General features: G+C 58.7%; 2 protein-coding genes across 4 annotated transcripts; one reads left to right on the top strand and one right to left on the bottom strand.

The window, feature by feature from the left end:
* Positions 1 to 182: 182 nt before the first annotated feature.
* Positions 183 to 25,116, top strand: BCORL1 (BCL6 corepressor like 1). 3 transcript variants are annotated; one of them, XM_032124112.1, is made up of 14 exons: positions 183 to 249; positions 7,571 to 7,709; positions 10,184 to 10,274; positions 10,522 to 13,089; positions 13,384 to 13,558; positions 14,033 to 14,113; positions 14,269 to 14,718; positions 16,205 to 16,434; positions 16,543 to 16,749; positions 16,828 to 16,994; positions 17,127 to 17,272; positions 18,132 to 18,209; positions 22,453 to 22,606; positions 23,667 to 25,116. In XM_032124112.1, exons 2-14 carry the CDS (start codon positions 7,624 to 7,626, stop codon positions 23,941 to 23,943), a joined length of 4,710 nt encoding a protein of 1,569 aa, XP_031980003.1. In that variant the 5' UTR covers positions 183 to 249; positions 7,571 to 7,623; the 3' UTR covers positions 23,944 to 25,116. The 3 variants fall into 3 exon arrangements, with proteins under 3 accessions (XP_031980003.1, XP_031980002.1, XP_031980004.1); XM_032124111.1 differs by lacking the exon at positions 183 to 249 and having other exon boundaries at positions 4,927 to 7,714; XM_032124113.1 differs by lacking the exon at positions 183 to 249 and having other exon boundaries at positions 7,553 to 7,709.
* Positions 25,117 to 25,923: 807 nt separating this feature from the next.
* On the bottom strand, positions 25,924 to 27,792 carry LOC116450960. Its single transcript, XM_032123986.1, has 2 exons — positions 26,623 to 27,792; positions 25,924 to 26,481 (listed from the first exon to the last, which is right to left on the bottom strand). The coding sequence occupies exons 1-2, from the start codon at positions 27,070 to 27,072 to the stop codon at positions 25,960 to 25,962; spliced, it is 972 nt and encodes a 323-aa protein (XP_031979877.1). The 5' UTR covers positions 27,073 to 27,792; the 3' UTR covers positions 25,924 to 25,959.
* Positions 27,793 to 27,925: the final 133 nt, after the last annotated feature.

Here is a 27,925-nt window from a genome sequence, read left to right as displayed (position 1 = left end):
GCCGGGACCCGCAGTCCGCGGGGCGGCTCGGCGGCTCCCGGCCCCGGCGGACGGACTACGGCTCCCGGCAGCCCGCGCGGCCGCGGCTCGCTCTCGCCCTCACACTCCGGCTGCCGCTGCCAGTGTCTCCTCCGCCGCCGCCGCTGCCGCCGAACCGCCGCTCGCAGCGCCCGGGGTCCGACCCGCCGCCTGGGGCAGGGGCCCGCCCCGGCCCGCCGCCCCCCGCCGGCCGCCCGCCTCGGGAAGCAGGTGCGTACCCACCGCCCCGCGCCGCCCCGCGCTGGACCCCGGCCCCCGCTGCCCGGGCACCCCGGGCCCGCGCCGCCCCGCACCCACGGCACACGGGGGCAGGCGGGGGGGAGCGGGTGGCCCGACCCCCCCCTCCCGGCCGTCCGGACGGGATCTCCATGGAAACGGTCCCGGGACACCCCTGGGGGCGGCGGTGGGGCGGCGCGAGGGGGGTGTGCGGGCTGGGGGGGACGGCGACGTCCTGCGGCGGGACAGCGGCGGGGGCGCGGCGGGCACTGACAGCGCCGGGCGGGGAGCAGCGGGCGGCGGCGGCGGCGGCTCCGCTCCCCGCCCCGCGACGGCGCGGCGGTGCCGCTGCCCTGCCCGGCACGGCTGCTCCAGCTCCGGCACCGGCGGCACCTGCCGCTGCCGGGGCGGTGCGGGGGGTCCCGGGGCGGGGCAGGGCGGCGGCGAAGCGCGGCGCTCCCGGGGCGGTGGTGGGACGGTGGCGCCGGGCGCTCGTGGAGTTTGGCGGCGTGGCCCGAGCCCGCCCCGGCCGCCGCCGTGCCCGGGGCCGGTTCGGCTGCGGGCGCTGACCGGCCGGGTGCCGGGCGGTGGCGGAAGAGCCCTCCCCGGGGGCAGCGCGGCCGCCGCCACCTCCATGTCCGGGGCTGCCCCGGTGCGGCAGCGCGGGGGCCCGGCCGCGGCCGCCGGGGCTTGCGGGACGCTCCACCGGGGAGCGGCCCCGGGGGCAACTGTTGAGCCGGGGGCTGCGGGAGCCGGCGCGGGGCAGCACCGCGGGGCCTGGCCCCCGGCAAGGCTGCGGGGTGCGGGGCGAAGCCCCCGGAGCGGCCGCGAGGCCGCCGTGTCCCGGGCAGGGGGGGCTGCCCGCCCCGCGGGGCCCCGGCGGCGGCGCGGGGCCGTGGGCCGTGCCGTGGCCTCGCGGGGCTCGGGAGCGAGACGTGCCGCGCCTCGGGCGGGGGGCTCGCCGGGGAACCCCCGCGGACCCGGCCCCGGGGCGGGCTGCGGCCGGGGCCGGGGCGGTGCCGCTCCGTGCCGACGCCCCCCGGCGCCCGGGGCGGGGCGGCGGGGGCGGCCGGTCCCCCGCCCGTGCTCACGGTGATGGCCGGGCAGCGGCAGGACCGGGTGAGGGAGGCGGCGCTTCCTGCCGCCCTCACCGGAGAGGAAACTAACCCTCCCGCGACAGCGTGTCGGTACCGGGAGGGGTCCTGGCTCCTCGGCGAGCGACATCGGTGCCCTCATCCCAGCCTGGGTGAGGCCGGTTCAGAGCAGCACCGGGAAAAGGTCTACCAGGCTAAAATAGAGACGAAGTGAGTTTCTCCTCTCACAGAGCATCCGCTCTCCGGCATCCTCATCCCCTGGAGTCTGGGGATGAGTGCCAGGGCAGGGCTGGTGCATCCCGTGCCCTTCGCAGCTCCTCTGCGTCTTTTTGGCCCTGTCTGCAGCAGCCTTCCCTTCCCTTTCTTCTCTTCCCTTCCTTCCCTTCCATTTCTGCTGTGCTGTTTCCATTGCCCTGGCCACCCTTTGGGTTTAGGCGGTCCCACTGCCAGCACTGGCTGGAGGCTGCGTGGCACCAGTCGAGGACACCGGCTGCATCGTTGTCACCTGGGTCTGAAAGCGCATTCCAGGTGTCAGAGCCCAGGCTCCTGCGGGGTTTGGCCTTCAGAGCTGCCCTTGGGACCTCTGGGCTCTGGAGCACCAGCCTGGCTTCTTGGCGTGGGAGGCTGCGCTCTGCTTTTGGGGTTTTGGATGATGTGCACCTTGTCAGAGACATTTTTGAATGTTATCATCCCTTAATGGCTCTTTTTCAGTCCTTAAAAATTTGTGGGCTTTGGTGGGGACAGCCTGGTTGTTGCAGACAAGCCAGGGTTTAGTGACACCAGTTGTCCAGCAGCTGGGACCAATTATCACAGCGCTGCCCAGTGTGCAGCAAACTTTTTATTTTTTTCTGAAATAGGGATGGATTTTCTCTTTTTTATTTCCAATTCATCGTGCTGAGGATCTATAATTACGTGTGGTGTTACTGTGTCTTTAAATCAGCTTAAGCAAATGCGTGTAGGCAAAGCCTGGCTCAGCTCCGCAGCGGCCGGGGCGGCTGTGCAGGCAGCGGGGACCAAACCTGGCTCGGGGCCGCCCTCGCCGGGCACCGCTCTGCCCAGACAGCCCCAGAGGTGGCCTGGCCCGTCCTTGCTGGATTTTGTGCCACTCTCATCATTCCTGGTCCATTCTTCTACAGTTTCTGACCTCTGCATGAGTGGTAACATAAGATAGACTGTTCTCTTTTTTCTTCGGTTTTCTTGTTTAAATTTTTCCCTCGTTGCATATCGTGCCCACTGCAAGTCCTGTGATAGGGCCGCCATAGGTTTTTTGATTTAATATCTGATTTCAGTTTTAATTTTTTGCCAGCAGTTTACTCCACAAGGTTTTCCAAAACCATGCTTGGAGCCGAGGTGCTGGGGGCAGGTCTTGGGATTGGTGCTTGCTCCGGCCCTCTGCACCTCCAATGGACACCAGACCATCACATATCGAAACAAATAGAATTCCTTGCCTGCGTTACTAATGGCAACGAAGAATTGCCAAAGTGAACAAACTATGGCAAGGGAAGGAGACCTGCCTGTCACTGCAGACCATTCCCTTCTGGCCCACCTGAGCCCCGGGAAGAGCTGCAGGGCACATCCCCCCTCATTCCGCTGCTCCCGCTCCTGTCAAAATGGCCAGCTGTGCTCTGAGCGCTGAATCCCACTCGAGTTTCCAGCAGCTGACCTCATTTTATATTTTGTAGCCATCCAGGGGATAGAACCCCCTTCCTTCCAGGTTTTGCTGCTCTGGGAATGAATGTTTCAAAGGTGTCTCCCGCGGGTGTGTTTCCAGGGTCAAAGTGCATTGCTCCCGGCCTTCCGCAGTGGCCCCTGGCCGCAGGAGCCACACGGTGCTGTGGGAGGGCAACCATGGCATCCTCCCCATCTCCTGCTGCCAAGGGATGTGGGAGCCTTTCTCCTGTTCCATACCCTGAGGCTGGGAAGTCCTTTTCCTTCTTCTGTGCCGCTGGCCCACTCAATGCAGCATGGATGGAGGCAGCGTTTACTGTGTCTATAAAGGCTCTGGAGCAGCTGAGCTGCACCAAGTGACCTGCACTGGGATCCCTGGAGTCAGCTCATGCCGTCGCTGCCACTCATGCAGGGGGAAAGGCAAAGCTGATGCTCTTCCTGGGTGAACTTGGGCCATCAGCTGAGCTCCTGTTGCCAGCAGTGGCGCACGTGCTGCTGGTTGAGTCTTTGCTCGGTGCTCTCCCAACTGTGTTGGGGATGTTGTGCCTGCCCTGAGCCCAGGCAGAGGGAATCCTTGTGTTGGGGTGTTGAGAAGACTGGCTGCTGGTGTTTCAGTACCTGTCACCCCACACCTGCCTCGGCAGGGTGCAGCAGGACAGTGTCCATCTCTTGGTGTGTGGCTCATGTGCTGGGGCTGGCATGGAGGAGAGGAAGGGTAAGCACCTTGAGATCCAAGTGGTTTTAGTACTTGGAAGTGCGCAGAGCAGGAAAATACATGGAAAGCCTCTTGTGGGGGATCAAGGCAGCATGGTCCTACAGAGGGATGTGTTTGCACCGTGGAGAAGTGATTGGCACAGGCTGTCTGTGGGAGGAGCAGGGAAAAGCCCCCTTCCTGCACTGGTAGGCCTGGCTCTGCTGCAGGTGCTGTAAGGTGGATGCTGTTGGAGGTCACGGCTCTGGTTAATCTGATCAAAGTGAGTTAGACCAGGTGGCAATGTAGTTGTGACATGTGTGAGGGCAAACACCAACAGCACCAAATTCCCCAGTGAGAAGCAAACCCTTGGCTATCCGTGACTGGCAGGTTGGTGCCAGCCCGAGAAGTTGCTTTATGTGTTTGCCAATGCAAGCACTTGAGGAGCTGAGAGTTGTCAGCTCCGGGATCTGATCAGGCCAAGGGATCGCTGTCACTGGGACAGGAGGGTGGCTTGCAGAGGGTGGCTTCAGAATCCACTTTGCAACCCCTTTGGTGCGTTAACGCTGGGGTGGGAAGTCTGAGCGTGAGGGGCAGCGTTGCTGTGGGAAACAATTAGGCAGCCTCATTTCAGGCAACTCAAGCTGGGATCCCCAAGAGCCAGGGAACAGACAGGGTTTAACCAGGTCAGCGTGGAGATGGCATGGGCTTAATTCTTGTCAGCAGTGGGAGCCGGTAGGTGAAGGCTGCAGGAGCCTGTCCTGGAACCCTTGCTCAGCCTGCCCTGAAATGATGGTTGTCTTGGTGCTGTTGGGTTTTCATTGCAAGGAGGACTCGTCTAGAGATAATGGTTAAAAAATGTCCATTCCTGAAGAATTTCATCTCAGGAAACTTGTTTCCATCACTGTACACCAGTATTTCAGTAGAGTAATTTCTTGACTTAATCCAAGGGAGCTTCCATGGGTAGCCAAGTCATCGCTAACCTGAGTAAAAGCACGCTTTCACTGCAAGGAAAACATCTGCTTTGCTTTTCCTGGAGCCTGGAAGAGGCGGGCTTGCAGAGTAGCATCGTTTCCTTTTGCGAAATGATGAGATGTATTGCCTTAATGAACAAAATCCCCTTTTCTTTTAATTCACCATATTAGCTTCATTGCAAACCTCTCCGAGGGCTTGTTGTTGGAGGTGAGCGTGTTCAGCACCTTCCTTGCTCACAGTTCTTAGGGCACGTTTTGTTTCGGGAGGTGAAGGTGCTTTAATACCGTGTGAGCTTCCCCGCACAGAACGCCTCGATGTTCTTGCTTCATTCTAAACTCGTTTTCTTTGGCGTTAATTAGAATTGGCTGAGCACCTATTTAGCTAAATCAAAATAAGACTGTGGTTTCGTATACACTTCCTTTGGCAGACGCTGTGGATTAAGTAGAGCCTGTGCCAGGCTCTGCCCTCTCTCCCTCTTGGTGAAGCTGATCTAGGAGCTGGTATGGGTTAAAACCAGTCCAGCCAGGAAAAAAAAAAAGAAAAAAAAAGTGTTTTAAACAGAGATCAACTCCCTGGTCAAGCTTACTGCGATACTGCAGGGCTTCAGTGACATGACTGAAGGGATGAGGGGAGAGAAGGGCTTCAACAGTTTCTCAACAGCTTCTTCTGCTCGAAGACAGGCATGTGAAGCCATGCCCTAGTTGTGTTCTCCAAGGGTTTCCTACGAGTTTAATTACATCCCTTTAATGTCGCTTCCAGCTGCACCAGTGTAGATGGGAGATCTGCTCGGTTTCCTTGTGCCGACTCGGCTGACAGCGTTCTGACCCAGGGAGGCTGCAGTTGCTCTCCCTGGTTCAGTGTTGCATCCGGAGGCTGCTCATCCCTGCATTTCCCAATAAACTTCCTGGTCTGCCTTTTTAAGGATGCTGTTGCTCCACTGGTTTGTGCTTGAACCCACGTCTGGTGCTTGGCCCCTTCTTTATTCCTTCTCTGAGTTCATATCTGGATTCTTTTTCTTTTCTGTTCTTCGTTCCCTGTGAAATGCCTGTCTTTGGCTTGTGTCCCACCTCGTCTGTAGAGGATAGAGGCCAAGAATCCACGAAACAGTGTTGATCTCTGTCGCTGTGTCCTCCCAGCTCTCTTCTTGTGGCCATCGTTCCAGCTCTTTTGACCAGCTCTTACTCGAGCACTCCAAATGTGCTATTTCTCCCAGCTCCTCGCAGCACCCCGTTATCACTTCTCCCTTGGCAGACCTGTTCTAGGGTCACGCCTGATCTCTGCTTGTCCCCAACTCCACGTTGTGCAGCCACACGCATCCCGTTCCCCCGTTGCACAGAACGTCCCTTTTGATTCCTCCTGGAACATCTGTCCTGCTGCCGTGCTTGGGGGGCAGAACCTTCCTCCTCCCCTTCTTTCAGTTTAGCCTAAGATGGTGAAATCCCCGCAGATTGTTTGTTCCCCTATTTCCTTTATGTTGCATTTCTCTCCAAGCATCGAAAGACTCCTCCCCTTCCTGCTCCAAGCCACCTCGTTCTCTTTGGGTATGACCCTGCTCTCTGCCTCGGCGTCTGCCCGTCTCCCCATCGCTACCGAGGATTTCTCCTGTCTCACAGTGTGTGTTTTTAGCAGGTTTCCCCTCTTCCCCTGACCTCTGATTTCCGTGCAGTGTTTGCTCACTTGTGCCCTCGTACGTGCAGATGGGTCCGTCTCTTTCTCTTTGGCACACCAGCTGCCTTGCCCCCGTTTCTCCCGTGTGCCTGGCCCCTTTTTCCTCTCCCGAGGATCCCCCCCCGGCACGTTCAGGCTGCAGCGAGGACACCCGGCAGCAGCTGCGTTCGGAGGAGCCTCTCAGTCCTGTGCCTTGTCCCTTGAGCTGTTGGCCGGCAGGTCCCTGTGTGGCTCCTTTCCTGGCACAAGCTGCTGCTTGTCCCGTGCAGAGCCGGTGTCGCCAGGAGTTTGTCAGGGAAAAGACAACTGACAGAGATTTGGGATCACGTGCTGCTTCCAGCTAATTCCCACTCCCACCGCTGCACCGAGAGCGTTGCCGTGGCTCTGTGCCTGCTTTACCTCCAGGGTTTAGTATTTCCCTGAACCTCCTTGACAGCATCTCTCTCCCTTTTGCAGTCAGTCCTGCTTGGTTTGGCTGAGTCCACTTGTTAGCACAGGAGATCCTCTCTTCCTCCTCTGCCTTTTCCCTGGAGCAGCAGAGCTTCTCAATGCTCCAACACCCAGTGCTGCACGATTGGCTGCAGCGCTCTCCCCTGAAAGCTCCACCCAGCTGACAGTGCCTCATGGATGCTCCCGAATCTCTGGATTCCCTCATGTTTTCCACCCATAACTCCAAAGAAAACCAGCACCTTCCTCACAGAAGGAGGGGATAAACCCTTGGCAGCACCTCTGGCAAACCCCTGATCCCTCCAGGGGCCCTCAGTTGAGGAGAGACCCTCCTTGTTCGAGGCTTTGCCTCTAGGACCTGCCGTGGGCTGCTTTAGGAGAGTCCTGTGCAGCCTTGAAGTTTCCGTGCTGTAAAAGACCATCACCTTGTACAGCTCTGCTTGTTGTCTTCTGGTGCTGGAGGTTCCTCTGGAGGGAGAAGAAAAGTAGGGGGAATGTTTCAAAGGATGTGTGAGTGTGTGAAGACGCTTGTGTGAAACTCTCAGGGTAGCCAGTGGCTTTTTAATTTTAATAAAACATTGTTTAATGAGAGGATGAGTGGACAGTGGATTCTGTCCAAAGGCACTGCTAATTCCTCCTTTTCCAGACCTGTGGCATCCCTGGACGTTGTTCCCCATCTGCCTGGCAGCAAAGCTGGGGATGAGTTTTCCAGAAGCACGGTTGAATCGATCATCCTGGGGAGAGGTCCCAAGCCTCTGTTTCCCTTTTGCAGGCAGAGTGGCCCCTCGAGCCCCAGCAGGTCCTGGAGGGTGAGGAGCAGCTGTCATGATCTCTACGGCACCTCTGTACAGCGGGGTGCACAACTGGACCAGCACAGAGCGGATTCGCATGTGTGGCCTCAACGAGGAGAGGTGAGGTGCGTGGGCGGCGGGCAGGGGGAAGGAGGGACGAGAAAGCCACTTAGGGATCTGGAGAGGTTGTGGGAAAGGGAGCTAGTGCTGACTCAGCCCCTTTTTACTGGGGTCAAAAATGGCCTGAAGTGCAAATGAGCCACAGGGAGGAGTTGGATGTATTGGATATGTTGGCATTCCGGGAGGGTCCCCACATCCCATGCTCCAGCAAGGAGTGAGCTGGAGGTCTCGCAGAGGATCTGTTGCCCATGTGTGGTTATGTTGCCTCCACGGCTTTGATGGTGATGAGGCCAAGTTGTCTGCATGTGCTGTTGGCTTTACCAGACCTGTGCTCTCAATGGCCAAGAAAGGGAAAGAGTTTGAACTAAAAGCTTTTAGTGACCCAGGAGGGTTTGTGCCAACCAAATGATCAGATGGGAGAGTTGTGAGATGCCACCAAACAGGAGATTAGGGAGGATTAGTGGCTGGGAGGTAGGATCGATCAAGCCAAGCTCTGTGGCTTTGCATCGCCTGTTCATTCCTGTGGCTCAGGGGTCTTATTCTCAGAACTGACTCGTGTGTGGCTTCCTCAAGGCCACCGTGTCTCTTCCATGCATTTGCCAAAGCCAGGGGAGTTTTATGTGCACAGAGGCAGCGTGTGGCTGTCATTGCTGGCCGCGAGTGCCGAGGGTTTTGGCGGACGTCCCCCGAGGCTGGTGCAGCAGCGGTGGGCAGGGACGAGCCCCAGGTCTGGCTCGGGCCGAGCTGATCTGCCGCCCGCAGCACCGCCGGGCGCCCTGTGTCCCGCAGATAAGGGCTGCCATGGCGTTACCCGCCGAGCCTCTCGGCGCTGCTCCGAGCTTACAATAAACGTCAAATTTTGGGATATCTGGGCAGGGCGGGGGGCTGCGTCAGGCGCTCTCGCGCCCACGATCCCCATCTCATTCCTTGGGCCCCGTCTCTGCGGGCGGCATCGCGCACCGCCCCGGGAGGAGCCCCGGGAGGAGCCCCGGGAGGAGCCCCGGCAGGGCCGGGCGGAGACCACGCACTGCCCTCGGGGCTGCTCCGGGGCAGCCGAGGGGAGCTGGGCAGGGGATCCCGCCGGCCCTGCGGGTAGCGGCGGGCAAGCCGCGGGCCGGGAAGCGCCGGGAATCTCCGGGAAGCGCCGGGAATCGCCGGGAATCTCCGGGAAGCGCCGGGAGCGCCGTGCCCGGGCGGGCCCCGCGGGCGGGCGGCTGCGCTCGGGCGCCCCCTCGCGCTCGGCCCCGGCCCCGCTCTGCGCCGGCCCCGGGACCCCGCGACCCCCGCGATCCCCGGGACCCCCGCCCGCTCCGGCCTCTCGGGCCGCTCGCCCCCCGCCGCCGGCTGCGCTGAGACGGCTCGGCCCCGGCCGCCATCCCCGCCCCGCGTCCTGTGACGGGTGGGCCGGGGAGCCCTGAGAACGCGGGAGCCCCTGGAGGGACCGACCGGGCTGTCGCTGACCCGAAGGTCGGTGGGGATGGCACGGAAACAGCGCCAAGCAGAGGCCCGGCACTGGGGTACAGAGCAGCGTCCTGGGGCTAAGGCAGCCCAGAGCGGGGTTCCAGTGACGGGGGAACAGAGCAGTGTCCAGGTGCAGAGGATACGGAGCAGGTTCCTGGCACTGGGGGAACAGAGCAGGGTCCTGCTGCAAGGGGTACAGAGAAGGTTCCTGGCACTGGGGGTATGAAACAGAGTCCCAGGGCTGAGGCAGCCCAGAGTAGGCTGCTGGTGCTAGGGGTATGTAACAGGGCCCCAGCACTGGGAGTACAAAGATGAATAGTGTGCTCACAGCTTGTGTCTGTGACTGCTGTGCAAGCCCAGGGTGTAGGGAGCAAATCCGGCTGAAATGACGTCATCAACAGAATCCAAACTTGATCTGTTTTGTCCTGGCACCAGCAGCTTGTCCCAAGCAAAACACCAGGGAAGTGCTGTCTGGTGAATACCACCAGGGAAGGAGTGTCCTAAGGAGGTCACAGTCCTTGTCCTGAATCCCGGCTTTCCACTGAGAAATCACATTCCAGAGACAAAGGGTCCAGACATGCTGGCCAGCAAGACACGGCACATCGAGATGGCCGTGGACACCCACTGCTCCTGTCCAGGCCTCCTGAGCCCAGAGTGCTTTGGCACCAGAGGGAGATCCCCACTGGCAGCTAGGCTGGGCTGGGGGTCCCAGGGCAGGGAGGAAGCAGGAGGAATGGGAATGAGGAGGTACCTGTGGAAGAAGAGACAAGCAGGATGAGACTCAGGGGAGGATGGAAAGGTGTGGTGGGACAGAATGGGAAACAGAGGGGACAGGAGCAGGTGTGTGGCACCAGGCTGTGATACTGGGGAAGGCTGGGCTGGCCCATGATGAGGGTGGAAGGTGTACAGGAAGGTGTACAGCTGCTCCACTGTCCCACACAGGGATGGGGGGGGGGGGGATGCTGAGAGGGTATTTTGGGGTTTCGTAATACTGTGTCTTCTTCCTCACCTAGGAGAGCCCCAATTTCTGATGAGGAGTCTAAAACAAGCAGCTCCCAGCACTTGGGGTCTCAAGAGTTTTGTGTCAGCAGCAGCCTTTCCGAGGTGGGTTCTTTGCCTGCACAGCTGGGTCCAAGAAGGCCATTCCCTGATGGAATAGGCCAAGCAGGAGCATTTTCCCTAATGGATTCCATGGCTTGTTGAGAGGGATGCAGTGAAGCAAAGCGGTGCTCTCCTTTGGGCAGAGCTGTTTGCTGCTTCTGGCTCTGTGTCCTGGGTGGGCAGATCCTTCCTGCTTCCCTGGGTGCCACCTGCACAGCTCCCAGCAACACCTTCTCCCTTCTTGTTGCAGGTGGAGCTCACAGCAGTCAGCGGTGGTGGCAGCAGTGCCCAGGGGCTGGATGCTGATGGCAAGGTGGAGGAAAAGCTTGGACCCAAACTGGAGGAGCAGCCACCTGATCCCAACCCAAACCTGGAGTGTGTGGGAAAGACTGTGACAGATGACGCCCTGGGCCCTCTGGCAGGTCAGGGGGATGGCAGAGGGCAGGAGCCAGCAACCCCCAGAGCTGTGGAGCAGGAGAGCAGTGGTGCTGACGCTGCCTGGACACCGGCAGATCCTCCCAGCGACAAGCAGGCTGATGCTGCCCCAGCCTGCTCTGTGGCTCCAGAGAGTGAGACTGCTGGGAATGAGAAAGCCCCCCTGAGCACTGCAGCACAAGGGCCAGGCGTGCTCGCAGAAGGGACGTTGTCTGTGGTTGTCTCCAGCTGCAACACCTCTGCCTCCACTCCCGCCACCTTCACATTGAACAGGGTTTGCTTTCCCCCCTCTCAGGCCCCTGCTATGCAAAAGCTGCCCCTGTCCTTCCAGGCTGGGGCTGTGCTGAGCCCGAGCCAGTCACTGGTGTACATCCCCCCGCCCAGCTGCGGGCAGCCGCTCAGCGTGGCCACGCTCCCGGCCACCCTGGGGGTCTCCTCCACACTCACCCTCCCCGTCCTGCCTTCCTACCTGCACGAGCGTTGCCTGCCGGGCATTATTGCTTCCCCAGAGCTGCGTTCCTACCCCTACACCTTCTCCGTCACCAGGCCCTTGGCTTCGGATGCCAAAGTGGTGTCTGTGGAGGTGAATCAGCTCAGCTGCCCCCCACCCTCGGGCGGAAGCAGTGCCCAGGCTGCGGCTGAGAGCACTCCCCTGTCCAGCACCGGCCTGGCCCTGCCCTCCAGCCAGGCTCCGCCGGCAGCATCGGGCGGGAGCGCTGCTCCCTCCTCTGGCACCGCCGTGCAGGCCAGAGCCCCGGCAGCTCCCGAGCCACATGCACCGGGGGCTGCCACTTCCCTGTCTCCTCTGAAGTCCCCTCCCCAGCTGGAGCGTGAGATGGTCTCATCCCCGGAGTGCAGTGAGATGCCTCTTGATCTCTCCTCGAAGTCCAACCGCCAGAAACTGCCTCCGCCCAGCCAGCGCAAGACCCCGCCCATGCCCATCCTCACGCCCGTGCACACCAGTGGCAAAGCGCTGCTCACCACCGTCCTCTCCAAGTCCCAGCGTGCGGCACAGGCCACGGGCAGCAGCGTCACCTCGTGCCTCGGCACCACCCCGCCCTTGGTCATCTTTCCCGAGTTCCTGCGCAACGGTGAGCAGGGCTCCTGGGTGAAGAACACCACGCTCATCAGCACCATTCCCGGCACTTACGTCGGCGTCGCCAACCCGGTGCCAGCCTCGCTGCTGCTCAGCAAGGACGCCGGCGTGAGCCTCAGCAGGGACCCGCGCCACCTGCCCAAGCAGGAGCCCATCTCCATCATCGACCAGGGCGAGCCCCGCAGTGTCGGCATTCCCTGTGGGAAGAAAGCCAACCAGGTCAGCACGGAAGGACAGCAGGATCCTGCCAGGAGACTGCTTCACGGCAGAGTTGCTCCAGGAGCTCCTTTGTGTCAGTCCAAGGACATCGCCACCTGGAATCCCGTCCAGGGAAGTGTGTACCCGCGATGCCCCGTCAATGGAAAACCTTCCAACCCTCAGCTTCTGCCCCTGGGCTGGTCTCCTTATCATCAAACCCCGCTGCTTTCCATCGGCATCTCCACGGCAGGACAGCTGCCCCCGAACCAGAGCAGCCCCTGCAAGCCAGCCGGGGTGGGGGAGCTCCCGGCCTTCCCGAGCGTGCAGCCCGCCGAGCCCAGCGCGGCCGCTCAGAGCCTGCCGGAGGGGCTGCCCCGGCTCCCGCCTCAGGAACAGGATGCTGCGGCCAAGAGCAAGAGCTGCCGGGCCTTGCCCAAGCCCTACGAGGAGCCAGCTAACCCAGCCCCACTGGAGACAGGTCCAGCTCTCCAGACCAGCGCTTTGGATGGGAAGGGGGGGAAAGGGAAGCTGGACAACACTCCGAAGAGTCAGGAGTGCACTCAGCCGGAGGCTGACTCCAGTCAGGTGGGCAATGCACAGACTGAGGCTCCCCAGGGGAGCTGTAGCCTCAAGCAGTCGGATGCAAAACCCAAAAACCAAGTGTTGGCGGCATATTTGTCACATGACCTGCCACCAGCTGGGCAGCAGGGCCTGCGGATGGTGCCAGAGGTGCCCACGGATGGCCAGCGCAAGGAGCCGGGCTGTGAGGGCTCCCAGGAGCCGCCAGCCACGGAGCCCCTCCCGTGTGTGCAGCAGGTGGATCTGTGCAGGGTCAAGAAGGAGCGAGTGGAGTGTGATGTGTCCTTTCCGTCGGTGACCTGCCTGCGGGCCGGAGCGGCTCCTCAGGGCTTCGCTGATGCCAAGCTCAAAGGAACGGGGCAAATCAAGCAGGAGGGTGGCACACGCTGCAAGGGCAAGCGGCAGCATGACGAGGACACCAGGCAGAGCCACAAGAGACTGAAGTGCCAAGGCCAGGACAGTGAGGAGTCCCCAAGCAAGTCGGGAAGCAGGAGCGTGCATGGCCGGAAGGTGTGTGGGATGGGTTGGGACATCTCACGGCAAAGGTGGGGCTGGGGGAGAGGAGAGAGCTCTCATGGGGGGACAGCTGAAGGCACAGGGCCTCCTACCTGTGCTCCTGGGCATTGCCTGGCTATGGGGGAATGTACCTGTGCTGCAGGTTGTCCAGGGAAAAAGTGTATCTGGAGTGTCAAAAAAGCTGGAGGGGCACCAGCATAAGCAGTGGGGATGGAGTTTTGTCCTTTCTGTGCTGCTCCAGCTCAGCCATTGGAAGCTCCAGCTTCAGCCTGTGTCTTTCCTTCACAGTGGCAAAAACACCATGACAATCCACATGAGCTTGGCAAGCAGGAAGGCCGGGAAGGCCGTGGCAGCCTGGGTGCCATCACAGATCACAACAGCCTCAGGGTAAAGCGCAAGCGTAGGAGGCCAGCGAAGACGGAGTGCCCATCTCCGGCTCACCGCGGACACAGCCACGAGGAAGGTACTCTGGGGAATGGCAGTGGGTTCCTGCAGGGTCAGGCTGCCCTAGGGGCCAAACTGCTGCTCCCCTGAAGCCAAATGGCCTCTGGAGCTGGGTTGGGATCCAAACTAGAGCTGCAGCATGATCAGACTCCCAGAATAGAGGAGGTTGGGAGGGATCTTAAAGCTCATCTTGCTCCACCCTGCCGCCATGGGCAGGGGCACCTTCCACTAGACCAGGTTGCTCCTGGTCGAGCCTGGCCTTGGATGTTTCCAGGGATGGTGCATCCCCCACCTCTCTGGAGAACCTGTGCCAGTGTTTTATCACCCTCATTGTCAAAAACTTCTTCCCTATATCCAATCTAAACCAACCTCTGCTTGTTCAAAGCCATCCCCCTTACACCATCGGAGTAGCCCCTGCTATGGTGACACTGCACTGCCCTTCCCACATCACACGTCTGTGGTCTGTTTTCTCAAGGCTTGGTTTTCCCCACAGGTTACTTGGAGAAGAAGCCCAAGAACAACTTCAGGGATTTCATTCCGGTGGTGCTGAGCAGCCGGACGCGCAGTCAGTCGGGTGAGTTGGTGCCCAGGCTCCCAGTGACAGTCCTGCTTGGACTGGGAGCATTCCCTTTTCACCTGGCCTTGTCCCTGCATTTTGTCCTGCTTTGAGGCTTTGTCTTGTGGATCCTCTTGGCTTTTTTGTCAGCTAGAAATCCCACTTTTTTGCAGGAAGCATTGCTGGCTCTTCTGCTGGTGTGACGGGAGAGTGTGATGTGAGTGGTCAGGAGATTTTACCATTGCCGGAGGAGGATCAGGAAGAAGAGGAGGAGGAGGAGGAAGAGGAGGAGGAGGAGGAGACATCCTTGAAACATCGCAAGCTGCGTAAATCCCACAGGACATCCCGCTGCCACAGCCGCAGGGACAGGGACAGGGACAGGTCTGTGTCTGAGAGGAGCAGCTGTCACACGAGGAGGACCCGGGAGCTGCCCTGGAGAGCGGAATCACCCAGGCAGCTGTGGGAGCCCAACGAGGAGGAGGAGGAGGAGGAGGAGGATGGCCACATCAAAAGGAAGAAAAGGAGACGGCAGAAAAGTCGGAAATACCAGACAGGGGAATACCTGACTGAGCGGGAGGAGGAGCAAGTGGGATATCCCCACCGGAGGCGGAAATCCAAAGCAGGTACAACCTGGGAAGGGCGTTCTGGTACTAAACTGGGGACCAGCATGGGAATTTTTTGTTTTGTTACGTGTGGAATTTTGGGGATTTGGTTCTCAGGATTTTTTTTGTAATGATGAAACTCCCTCACTTTTAATGACTTGGTGGCTGCAGCACAGGCTGCTTCAATTGATCAGCTCTTCTTTCAAAAACATTTACAGTACATTCCAGAGCAGTAAACAGCAATTTATGTGGCTAATTAGACACTGATCTTACCCTCGCATTAAGACAGAGGGCGTGGGAAAACGACAGTGGGACGAGGTAGCACAGTGGAATATTTGTGGACAAGCAGGGCCCCTGGGAGCCGTGCTCAGCACTCTGGGCTAACGCAGGGGGACGTGGAGCCATCCCGATCCAACTCGGCTGCTCGTGGCTTTGTCTTGCTGGTGAGGGCCACTTACAGACTTGCACCAGGGAGCACAAGGGTGAGAGAATTAGAAAGGGTGGAGTGATGGGGGAACCTGCTCTGCGGTTTGTAGGTGTGAGGAGGAACACGCTGTGCCCACCTGTGCCCACCTCTGTTCTGCCACTGCTCCTGTGCCTTCCCCTGCCACTGCCACACCCTTTGTGAAACCTAAATCCATGATGAGCACGTCCCTGAGGGCAGCAGTCCCTGCGGTCCCCTCTCCCTGTGCAGGGACAGTCGAGGCCATGGGATCCGTCCGGCAGTGCACAGGGCTCAGTGTGTGTGGCAGTGTGCTGGCACGGGGCTCAGTGTGTGTGGCAGTGTGCTGGCACTTGGCTGTGGCTCATAGCTCTATCCAGGGTCACACAGCTGACTTTGGGGGCAAAGCTGTCATGGGCAGCACTTGTGCCAGCCCTCTGCGTGTTTGGGCTGTGCCCTTGGAGGGCATGAAGTGGACACGGCCCTGTTGCCTTCTGCCACATCGGAGCTCAGACTGGCACTCCTCAAGAGAGGCGGAGGCGCTGCTGAGATGCTGTGGGGAGCAGAGGTGGCTGCTGCCCTCCCAGCAGTCGGTATCTACTCCAGCATGGTGTTACACTATCCTGCGGTGTCTGGGAGCCTCTATCAGACCAGGAACAAAGTTTCAAGTCGGCTTCCTGGTGTCTTGGCAACTCAAGGGCACTCTCAAGATGCCTCCTGTTCAGAACAGGAGCCTGGAAGGAGCTTTGAGTGCAGCAGCATTCGGGAGGGTTTGCCCCTGCCCTGGGGCTGGATTTAGAATCATGGAATCCCAGAAAAGTTTGGGTTGGAAGAGACCTTAAAGCTCATCCAGTTCCACCACCTGCTGTTCCACCGCTATCCCAGGCTGTTCCACGCCCCGTCCAACCTGGCCTTGGACACTTCCAGGGATCCCACGGCAGCCACAGCTTCTCTGATTCCTGTGCAGCTGTCAGAGATGGGCAGTTTGTCTTGCCTGGTGGCAGAGGTCTGGGTGACCTTCGGTGTGGTACCTGAAGAAGCTCCTCATTCACATTTCTCCTTTAGATTGTAGGCACCGGAAGCAGAAGGAGTCTGGGAAGGGCAAAGGCACAGAGCTCCAGCTGAGGAGCAGACTATCCCCATCCCCCCGGAAATCTCAAGGACGCACGGACTTTCGGAATGGCTTCTTCCTGGAGCACTCCGACAGCTCTCCTGTCCAAGAAGAGCTGGAGAAGCCATCAGGAAAACGCAAATGTAAAACCAAACACCTGGCAGGGATCTGTGACGAGGGGAAGGTAAGGCTTGAATGGATGAGGGGAACACATGAGGGGAGAAGAGGGAGAAGGGGACTCCTGTGAGTCGTGGCCACATGTGCCAAGGAGTTGTATTCCTTTCTTTCCCAGGGGAAAGGCTGCTGCAACCAGCCCAAAACGTGCTCTCTGAAGAAGCCCCAGGACTTGTGGACACTTTGTAAGTCCCATCGGGCCAGCCCGGGGAGTTCCCCTGAGTCGCCCCCGGCCCAGAACGTTCCTCCCGGAGCTCGGCGGCTGATTGTGAACAAGAACGCGGGGGAGACGCTCCTGCAGCGAGCAGCTCGCCTGGGCTACAAGGTGAGTCCTGTGTCCTCCTGCGTGTGCCCCTGATGCCCCACCTGGGCTGCTTGTCACAGCCGTGCTCTTGTTGTGCAGGACGTGGTGCTGTACTGCCTGCAGAAGAAGAGCAGTGACGTGAACCACCACGACAACGCGGGGTACACGGCCCTGCATGAGGCCTGCGCGCGCGGCTGGATCGACATCCTGCACATCCTGCTCCAGCACGGCGCCAACGTCAACTGCAGTGCCCAGGACGGCACCAGGTGAGCCAGGGGCAGGGTGGGGCAGGGAGCGGGGTGGCTTCTCCAGGTTGGTCATCACTAAATTGATCTTAACCCAAACCAGAGCATTTCCTTAGCAAACTCCCGGCCCCCCTTCTGCTTCTGCCTTTGCAGGCCTGTCCATGATGCAGTAGCGAATGACAACCTGGAAACCATGTGGCTTCTCCTTTCCTATGGTGCTGATCCCACTCTGGCCACGTATTCTGGGCAGACAGCAGTGAAGTTGGCCACCAGCGATGTGATGAAGCGCTTCCTCTGTGGTAGGTGCCAGGCCTGGGGTCACAGTGCTCCCGTCCTTCCCCTCTGGCAGCATACAGGGCCAAGTCTGGGTGTCAAAGGGCTTGAGCAGAACCAGACTCAATCTTTAGCTCTGTCCTGTCACACAAGCATGTTTTTACCACCCAAACTTTAATTGTAGAATTGTATCTGTTTCCTGTATAAGATACAAGTCACTTTTCAGTTTTCAGCGTGAAAGGAGACGGCTGTGCTGTGGTCATACAACTAAAGACAGTGCTCTGCTTGGAGATGCTGTTCCACAGTCCCTGGTTCTACTGCCTCACCTAAGTGAACAGATTTTTGTTGCCAAATAATGCTGCGAAAAGAGCCCTGCCCAAATGCTGCTGCTGCTGGCAGAAGGGGCCATTTTGGATCCCTGTGGCCGCATTCGGTGCCATTTGTGTACACACAAGATGAGTGTTATGGCTTCTCCACAACAGCAAGGAAGGGACAGCCAGAGGTGGTTCCCAGACAGAGACAAGACAGAAAATCTCCAGTGTTGAAAAAACTCTGTTTGCCTACAGCCTGTGTGAGCTCCTCCAGGCTCAACTACTCACACAGGTTTTGGGGGTGGTGATTTGGAGTTCAGGACTGCTCTAAGAATCTTTCTTTCCAAGCCACTTCACACTGTTGTTTCCCCTAGTCAGCTCCCATTTCCTGGTCGGGGGCCTGGGGTGATGCCCACTCCTGAGTGGGAACACCCTTCCTGCAGCCGTGGTTCAGCTTCTGCTGTAATGCCCAAGTGGGAAAAGCAGCAGGGTGAAGCAGCTCCCCCTGGATCTGTGGGTATGCACACTGGGATGATGCTTTGAGCCGTTAACCCTCTCGATTTCCCCTCTCTAGATTACCTGTCAGACCTGCAGGGCCGCAGTGACGGAGACCCTCGGACAGCCTGGGATTTCTACAGCAGCTCCGTGCTCGGTGAGTGCCGTGCGGGCCGGGTCAGCGGCAGCAGGGCAGGAGGTGGTGCTGTGTAAAACACATCATTCCCTCGGGTTTGGCCACATCCCTCCCCACTCACGCTTTGGTTAGAGACCTTGCCATGCTGATACATGCTGGGAGTTGCTCCTGGAAGGGACTTCTTTGGGAAGCTGAATATGTGCATCCCTTGAAGTGCAGGACTGGGCACCAGGTGCTGCTGGTGACTCCTGAGGGTCTTTGGTTGTCAATCCCGAGCATGTCATTCTTGTAGCAGTTCTTGTTGCTCCCCTGCTAACCAGTCACCAAGGAAGGTAAAGGACATACTCATTCCTCCAAGGTGTACACTCTTGAACTCCCAGGTTCCCAGAGCTGCCCATCCCTCTCCTCTGCTTTGGAGGGGAGATGTTCATCCAGGGGAGGTCCTGTTCTTACACCACCAGGCATTTCCCAGTGAAGGGCTGACTTTTGCCTTTACTGTCACTTCCTCAAAACTGTGGTTACAGTGGAAGAAGTTCTGGATCTGGCATGGGCCTGTGGCACACTGGAGTCCCTCCAGCCTCTTCCAAGTTCAGCGCTCCCGAGCCCTCCGTAAGGACTTGGAGTATTTATGCCGGCAGGCTGAGAGGCTGCTTGTTGGTTGTAGTTGCTCACCTCCATAACTTCTAACATCCTTCTAGAAACAAAAAAGATCTGATACATTGAGGAGGGTGCTCTTGGTAGAGGACTTGTCCTTGGAGGACCCTGATGTCTTTCCATTCCAGAACAGGAGAAATTCTGCACTCCTGAGAGCGCTGTTTGTAGGCTGCTGCACCTCAGCCCTGCCAAGGGAACAGTTCAAACCTCAACCTCCTTCCTCAGAATTTCTCACTCTCAAAGCTGTCACAAGCCTTTACAAAGAAAAATAGCTGTTCTTTGTGGTATTTTTAAAGATACTACCCCTTTTGATTTATCACTGATTCCCACTTGGATTTCTCTGATAAACAAGGAAGGAAGATGGTGTGTGAATTTGTGGGTAGACGAGTTTGGCTCTCTTTGGTCACTGCTGAGTTCCTGGTTGCCCAGAGAGCTTTTTGCTTGAGTTCTGGTATCTCCCTGTGTCCCATTTGTCAGTGTCCCTTCCCTCTGGAAGCTCCTGGCTTGGGATGTAGGCTGCTGTCTTCCCACATTTCAGTCCTCCACCCCTACAGGCAAAACCAAAAGGATTGTTTTTTCAGTAAGCAAACCATCACTGACTCTTAGGTGTTCCTTGGGGGTGGAGGGGGACTGGAATGCCACAGTGATGGCAGTTCACTGCTCAAAGGGCCTTACTTGGAGCCTTGGCTAACACGTGGAAAATCTCCATAGGGATGGCTAAGCATTGCACTTCTTTTCCTGCCCCTGGACCTTAGTTGAGCTTTTCAGAGTATTTCTTCATTTGAGGGTGGTGAAACACCACCACCTCTGTGAAACACATCCAGCCTCTTCCCGTTGAAACACATCTTTCCAGGTGAAACATATCCAGCCTCTTCCCCTTCTACTTCACACTGAGTTCTGGCCACTGGGGATGTGTCTCTGCTGGGTCTCTGTCACTCACATGATACCTTCTGCCAGGTTTTTCTTCTCTCCTGGGCAACCTGAAGCTTTTAACAAGTCAGACAATCCCACACTGATCTTCCTCTACCCTCCCCTGGAAGCATCATTTCATCCTTGCTGTCGTGGAAAGTTCCTTCCAGTGTTGGTTGGGCTGATGTTCACACTTCAGGTGCTTTAACAGAGGTTCTTCCAGACATGGAATGATGATCCCTGGAGAAACGTAAGCTGCACAAAAGGTTCTGGAGCCCTGTGGCTTTGATGTTGCTTGTGGGATATTTCCAGCTGTGGCTGAGGCGGATCCCAAGTTGAAGCTGCTGTCTGAGGGCTGGGCACGCCATCCCTCCTGCTGCCCCATCCACGGAGCATTCCCAGTGCTACCTTTGGGAGGCAGGAGCTAACCCAGCTGAGAAGGGATCCCTTACCCTGCCAGGTCTGTTTCCAGCAGGCACAGGAAGGGACCCTCCTCCCCATCCTCCTGGGATCAGTTTACAGCAGCAGCAGCTGCCGTGCCAGCCCAGTGCCTGCGCTGTGCCGGACACTGCCAGAGCCACAGAAAAAGCAGGATGCCCAAGCCCAGGACATGGGGCTGGTTTCTTTACAGCCTGTTTACTCTGTGTCCTGAAATGTCCCTTTCTGGCTTGGGTACCTCGGCACTCGCCTCGGGTCACCTGGAACAGGTACAGCCCAGGGCAGGAAAGTACCTGGTTCTGCTCTGGAATAACTGAGCTGCTCTCAATCATCACAGGCAGCAAACAACTCTCCTCCTCCGGTGGATCAGTCCTTTGAAATCTCCCTTTCCATCAGCTCCACCAGCTGAAGCACTGTACTTCCCTCAGGATACAGGAGAAATCCCAGGCCCTGCTTGAGCTGTTCCTATTCTTTGAGGCAGGAATGCTGTCCACATTTTCCCTGAGGTCTGCAACTCTCTGGGGGCAGAAGGATAATGAAGGAAGCCAGGGTGTGGGATCTCTGTGGTGTGGAAAAGTCATCAGTGTCCTGCACTTGGTGCTGCTGGAGCTCCATACAAAGTCCCAGTCCGGGGTTTGTCTCCACCTGGGACAGGCATTGTTGTGCCTGATTGTCTCCCTCAGTGGTACAGAATGTTCCTGTCCTTGTCCCAGCCTTTGCACGGGCAGACAGACAGGACTGAGCTTTCAGGACAGACACTGGGCCCTATTTTTGCCACGTTAAATGCATTTAATTATTTTTTTTCTGAGTTGCTCAGGAAATCTGAGGTTTTTCAGTGATGGCATCTGAGCTTTGCCAGCAGCAACAATGGATCAATAACCATGTCACTTATTTTTGTCCTATTCTACAGCAAGTTTTGACAATTACAGCACTCTGTTTCTTAGAGAATTTTTTCCCTTGGCAGCACTAGGAAATAACTATTTTTCCCTGAGACCCTGCCTGCGCCAGTGTCTCCTGTCACCTGCTGTTGTTCCTCTGTTGGAATCCCACTCGTGCTGGGTGAGCAGCTGGGCGTGTGAAGCTTCCTCGTGCAGCACACCCGAAGATTTTCTTTTTTTCAGTCTTTTCTCTCATGTGTGGGGTTGAACTTTTGCATGATTGGTTTATTTGCTCAGGGGCACACTGGGCCTGGCTGCTCTCTGTAGAATCTGAACTCTCTTACCTGGAAGTTTTTGGAATTCTCCTGTATTATCTCAGAGGGATAAAACCACTCTGCAATAATTCACACCTCTTCATAATAAAATCCAGGCAGCAAGCTTCTCTTCAACAGGAGCTGTTCAGATGGGTAAATAGGAAGATTATCTGGTATTAAATGCTTTTGGATCCAGCCTGCTGTTCTCCATCCCCTCTGGACACAGATCCTGCTGGATCTCAGGTGCCTCCTGGAACAGCCAGGCAAATTCTCTAAGTCATAGAATCATGGAATGGTTTGAGTTGGAAGGGACCTTAAAGACCATCTTATTCCACTCTTCTACCATGGCAGGGACACCTTCCACTATCCCAGGTTGCTCCAAGCCCTGTCCAACCTGGCCTTAAATACTTGCAGGGATGGGGCAGCCACAGGGAAGAACTTCTTCCATATATCCAGCTTAAATCTCCCCTCATGCTTGTAGCTTGCTTGGATTAGTCTCTGGTGGCACAGCCTTGCTGTCCTCACTGGGATGGGTGCTGGCTCCCCTGGGTCACCTGCTGGAGGTTCTGAGGGTGGGATCTGGGTGGAGAAGCTCTTGAGGAGCAGAGTGCTTGCTGTGCCTTCCTTGGTAGGGCCTGTGCAGGCAAAGCCTCTCTACATCCACCTCCCACCTCGCTGTTCCAGGCTCTTCCAGGCTGAGGAGGTCTGTGCTGACATGAGAGAGGGCCCAAGGTCATTTTGGAGAGAGTCTGGGGTCTGCCAGTGGGGTGGCTCATGGTGCAGGCTGTGCCCCATCCCAGCTGTGGGACCAGAGCACACCTGAGCTTCCTGCCATGACTCAGAGTGTTCTCCCCACCTCATCTGGTCAGTGAGCAATCCCTCTGTGCAGAGCAGCAGTGCTTGCTCCATGTTCCTCTGGGACGAGGGGCTGGAGGGGAGCAGGAGGGGTGCGGTTCTCACCTGGCTGCAGGAATGTTGTGGGAACGTGCCCGTGGGGTCGTGGCAGTGGCCAGGGAGTGCCAGCACTGGCTGGTGTGTGACTGAGCAGTGCCAAATTCTGTCCTGTTGCAGAGGGCAAGGACACCATCGGCTGCGACCTGCTGCTCAACCCTCCAGGGAGTTCAGACCAGGAGGAAGAGGAGCAAGAAGCAGATAACTTCATGTTTGAGTTCTCAGACAAGCCGCTGCTTCCCAGCTACAACCTCCAAGTGTCGGTCTCCCGGGGGTGAGTACCTTTCCCTGGAGCAGAGCAGGACCACGGGTGGCTGCGGCCCTGGCACGGGTGGCAGCACGTCGGTCGTTCTGGTGGGGTTAAGAGCTGCTCGTGGATCTCAGGTGGTTTTTTTTCATAGAATCATCACAAAATCCCAGAATGGTTTGGGTTGGGAAGGGCCTTACAGCTCATCCAGTTCCACCCCCTGCCATGGGCAGGGACACCTTCCACTGTCCCAGGCTGCTCCAAGCCCCATCCAGCCTGGCCTTGGACACTGCCAGGGATCCAGGGGCAGCCCCAGCTGCTCTGGGCAGCAGAGGGGAAGTTGTGGCTGTGGCACAGGGGAAGGTGGGGAAGCAGCACCTGTCTTGGCACAGCCTGGAGTGTTCTTAGGGAGCAGGAAAGGCTCATCAGGGCTCCCCCCACCCTCCATGGCCAGGCACATTCTGCTGCTCTGCATGTCCCTGTGCTGTGCCTGTCAGGGAGCTCCCCTCTCTCATCCCTGTGATCCTGCTCCTAGCCCCATTTTCCTTCAGCAGCAACTCACACTGATGGCTCTGAGAATTGTTTCCCTTCCACTATGGCTAAATCAGTCCCAGCACTGGAACAACCCTGCACCCCCTGTGACATGGTGGCTGTTGTTGGGGCAGAAGGGTGACTTGGAAGAGGCAGCAACCAAAGTACCGCCCCTCTGTTAGCAAATTTCTGTGCCTGCCAGTGTTTGTCCATGCAGAAGGACACATGCAGCATGCCCTCCAGCAATAAACCACACTAGAAGCTCCATTTCCTGACATGTGGCTTATTTCTGGCAGGGAAGCTGCCAGGACCTTGTTGAAGGCAGGACTTTCACACCACTGTCCCTGCCTAGCTGTGAGTGTTTTAAAAAGCTGTGACCTGCGAGGCTGTGATCAAACCCCAGTCCGTGGGCTCCTGAGGGGAAGCAGCACATGGAGAACAGTGCCAGGGGCAGAGGGGAGGGCCAGCATGCCAGGAGGCGGGAGACAGGGGCGTGGGCACGGTGCCTGCAGCCTCCTCCACCCTATAACCCGCTGTGCTCTTGCCATCCTCGCAGGCCCTGCAACTGGTTCCTGTTCTCTGATGTGCTCAAGCGGCTGAAGCTGTCCTCCCGCATATTCCAGGCCCGCTTCCCGCACTTCGAGGTGGCCACGCTGCCCCGGGCAGAGTTCCAGCGCCAGGTGTCCCTCAGCCAGGTGCTGGCACAGGAGGAGGTGCCGGCAAGCCCTGAGCTGGTGCCGGGCACGGCAGAGACTGTGGAGCTGGTGCACTACGAGCCCGAGCTGCTGCAGCTGCTGGGCTCGGCTGTGGAGTACCAGGCCTGGAGCAGCTGACGGGGACAGGCCACTCCCGGCATCACGAGGCAATAATAAGGACCAAGGGGAAGCAGCTCTCTAAGCGCCAGCAGCAGGGACCCGAGTCTTTGAGCAGCCGCTCCTCCTCTCCTCAGGGTCTCCGCCAGCTGGGGAGGGAGGACCCTCGACTCCAAGGACTTCCCGAGGTCCCTTGGCCACGAGCAGTGGCAGTCTCTGCCGCCGCCTCATCCAGCTCCGGTGGGTGATGGAACCCCGTCCACGGGGCTCAATGGGGCAGCGAGGGGTGGGAGCCGCCGCCCCTTCCCTCCGGACCCTACAGAACTGCGCCTCTCTGTTTGCCCTCCCCCTCCCAATGTCTTCCATAGTATTTATTTAATTAGTATTTAATTTGTAATGTTTTCTTTGTTTTTGCTGAGTCTGTATCACTGTGATGGTGAGCTCCGGGCTATGGGATGAGGCCGTCCCCCGCCCCTCTCCAGCATGCCCCGAGGCCAGCCAGGCCCAGGGGTTCCCGTCCCTCCCTGGCAACAAGCCAGGGGACAGCCCCTTCCCTTGTCTTTGGAGCTGGCTCCTGCTGCCAGCGCTCAGCCCCAGCCGGGAGCCAGCCCCACTGCTCCATCCTCTCCCGGGCTCCTTCCTCCATCTCATTCGTGCTGCTGCTCCCTGTCCCCGGCGGCTGCCGCCCGGGCAGGCGCAGCCCGCGGCCCCCAGCGCGTCCCCCGCTTCGGCAGCTTGTGCCCCGCCCCAGGCTCTGTCCCCACGGCAGAAGCCCCCTCCTCGCCCCGCCGGTGTCCCGGGAGCAGCTCTCTGTGCGGGAGTGGGAGCGGGTGCGGGCGGGCTGCTCCGCCTCGGGGCCGGTACAGTTTTATTGTACAGGTGCTAACAGGACTGAGGTCGGGACAATCGGGGGATTTCTGGCTCTTCCCGCTCCGCAGCGGGAGCCTTGGGTGGGTTTTTCTGTTGGTTCGTTTTTCTTTGTGTTGTGTTTCTCCCCAGCCAGGGCAGGCGTTTCCCCCCTTGGAGCCCCGCTGCCAGCCTTCCCCCGGGGGCCTGGCAGCACCTTCTTTAAGCCGAGGGTTTTTTGCCTTTGGGTGTGTATTCTGGTTGCTCTTTCTGATTTCTGTTTTATTATATGCAGCAACAGGCTGTGGTGTCAAAAACACTGATGTACAGAAAAAACCTGCATCAGGCTCCCTGGCTCCTGCCTTTTTTTCCGTGTCCAGGCACATTTCCGTGCATGTCAGCCTGAGCCTGTGGCTCAGGGAAGGGAGAGGGGAAGCTGTGTGGCCTGTGGAACCTGCAGGGCCCATGTCTCTGCACAGCTGGAAAAACAGGGAGACTCCACTGCTCCTCCCAGCTTCCTGCCTGACCCTGGTGCTGGGAACTCTGCAGCCAGGCCCAGCCATCCCCAAACACAGATGTCGGGGTAGCCCTGTCTGGTCCCAGCACCCCCAGCCCATCCATGGGGCAGCTGGTCCCTGGCTGGCTTTACTCACCCCTGTGGGAGCAGAGGGAGCTCAGGGCAGTGCTGTGGTTTTGTAATTTGTTTCCTTAGAAAGGGCAGCAGGAACGCCCTGATGGCAGGACTAGGAGGAAAACTTTGCCCATGCACCACCAAGAGGAACTCCCCAAAGTGGTACAGGAGCAGCCAAAGCAGGTCTTAAAAAGAGGGGAGAGGGACTCAAGCAGGTGCTCCAACCCCCACACTGGGGAGGTTCCTCTTGAGCCTAAGGAGATGCAGGGAGGAGCAGCCTTAGGGAAAACTCACCGAATTTATGATCTGAAATGGTCACTTGGAGGCAGGGGGGTGGGAGGGAGCTGACGGTTCAGCTGAGGGCTGGCCACCAGCACCAGCCCAGGGATCTGAACGAGAGGAGCTGGAGCACCTGGAGCCTGGGAGAGGCTGAGGGCACAGGCTCGGCTTGGCTGGAGAAGCACAGGGGCTCTCCTGCTCTGCACAGGCCTTACCTGCAGCTGTCTTTCTCCTGAGGGACCAGGCACAGATGGGCACGATTAGAGAAATGAAATATTTTATTAGAACTGACTCATCTCGATGAGCCATGGCCAACAGTAGGGTGGCAGTGCCATCCATCCCCACTTCTCTGGTGTGCCACGCTCAGGACGCTGTGGGCGCTTGGAGCAGTGGCTGTCCCTGGGATCCCACAGGGCGCTGGCAGCGTGAGGCGCAGTCCCGGGCTGTCCAGCTGGGCAGGAGCACCAGGAGGCCCTGCGGAACAGGGAGAGCTGCTGCTGGCGCGCCAGGGCATCAATACCTGTCGAGGGGGCAGACCTGTGGGCTTTGGTCTGTGTCCCCCGGTCAGTGGTTTGAGGAGAAGCTGAATTCTCCTCTTGTGTTGGAGTCTCTGTCTCTTGGTCAGCCATGAGGGGAGCAGCTGAATTTTTCTCCTCTTCTGTCACGGTATCTGTCTGTGTCCCCTGCTCAGCATATTGAGCAGCTGAATCTGCCTCTTGTGCCCAGGTCTCAGTCTGGGTTTCCTGCTCGACACAGTGAGAGGCCTCTCTCTGTGGGCCAGGAGATGGTTTCCTCGTGGAGGCCTGGAAGGAGAGTGGGAGATTTGCAGAGGTCACCCGGCTTCCCCCATCAGCAGCTGCTGGGACAGGGGTGCAGAAGATGCCGGGCCTGCAGTGCTGCGGCACAGGGGAAGCTTTGTCCGGCCATCCGGGCTTGGCCCTCACCAGTTCCAGCCCCACCCGGCTGCTGCAGGCCCAGCAGCTTCTCACGGGCCGGTGCTGGCCACGGGCTGCGACTCTGCTGGCCAGGATGGCCGGCTGCGAGGAGCCACCGGGACGGGCCCTGCGGCCCTGGGAGCCTTGGCCCCGCGGCCCCTCGTCCGCTCTCCCGGTGCCCCTGGAGCTGCGGGGCGATGTCAGCCGGGGCAGGGACTGGGGCAGGGACTGGCCCTGGGTGCTGCAGGGCGCACTCATGCGGGGCATGGACCGGCTCTGGGTGCCCCGAGGCTGCCGCTGCTGCAGCTGTGGGCGGGAGGAGGAAGAGGTGTGGGGGGCAGGCAGCTGCCCGGGCAGGGTGCTGGTGCGCCTGGTGCCATCCTCCCGTTGGCCTCTCCCTCCATCTCTCAGCTGGTGCCTCTCCTCAGGGCTCTGGGGGTTTGGGTTCTGCTCCTCCATGGCTCCTTTTCCACAGGTGTCCTGGGAAGCTGCTGCTTCCTGAGCAAGATGTTCTGCTTGAGTGGGTACCCCAGGGCGGCTCCTTAAATACCCCAGGGGCAGGATGTGGCCCTGCAGTGTCACAATGGCCCCTTGGGGTCATGAGGCCCTGCAGTGTCACAATGGCCCAAGGGCACCATGAAGCCCCACATCACCCATAGCAGTTGTCAGGTTGTGTTGGGTTTGCATGGCCAGGTTTTGGGAGCGAGGGGGCTACAGGGGTGGCCTTTGTGAGAAGTTGCCAGAACCTTTCCCCACCTCCGGCAGAGCCAACACCACCAGCTCCAGGACACACCCACTGCTGGCCAAGGCTGAGCCCAGCAGAGATGGTGGTGACACCTCGGGGATGAAAGATTAAACTGCAGCCCACAGGAAGGACTCAGGCTGGGGAAGTTCATGGAGAAATAGCTCCTGTGGGAGGGACCCCAGGCTGGAGCAGGGGAAGGACTACGACCCCTCTCCTGGAGCAGGGACAGAAACAAGGTAAGATGAACTGACCATGGCCCTCATTCCCTGTCTCCCTGTGACGATGGGAGGGAGGATGGAGAGCCCAGGAAAGAAAGGGGGGGGGGGCAGGGGGGGGAAGTGTTTTTAAGATTTCTACTTCTCATCATCCTGCTCTGATTTTGATTGGTAATTGATTTCCCCAAGTCGAGTCTGTTTCGAAAGGCTGGAGAAGGGGCAGAGAGCCTGCAGGCCTGCTCGCTCCCCAGCGGGAATTCCTGCAAGGAAAGAGGGAGTTCTGCAGGCTCCCCCAAGGCTGACACAAGGGAAAACCAACTCCAGTGGGCAGCACGTTCCCCTCTCCTCACCA

The sequence above is a fragment of the Corvus moneduloides genome, chromosome 14 (assembly GCF_009650955.1).
Source record: "Corvus moneduloides isolate bCorMon1 chromosome 14, bCorMon1.pri, whole genome shotgun sequence".
Classification (NCBI taxonomy): domain Eukaryota; kingdom Metazoa; phylum Chordata; class Aves; order Passeriformes; family Corvidae; genus Corvus; species Corvus moneduloides.
This window is presented reverse-complemented; position numbering and strand designations above follow the sequence as displayed.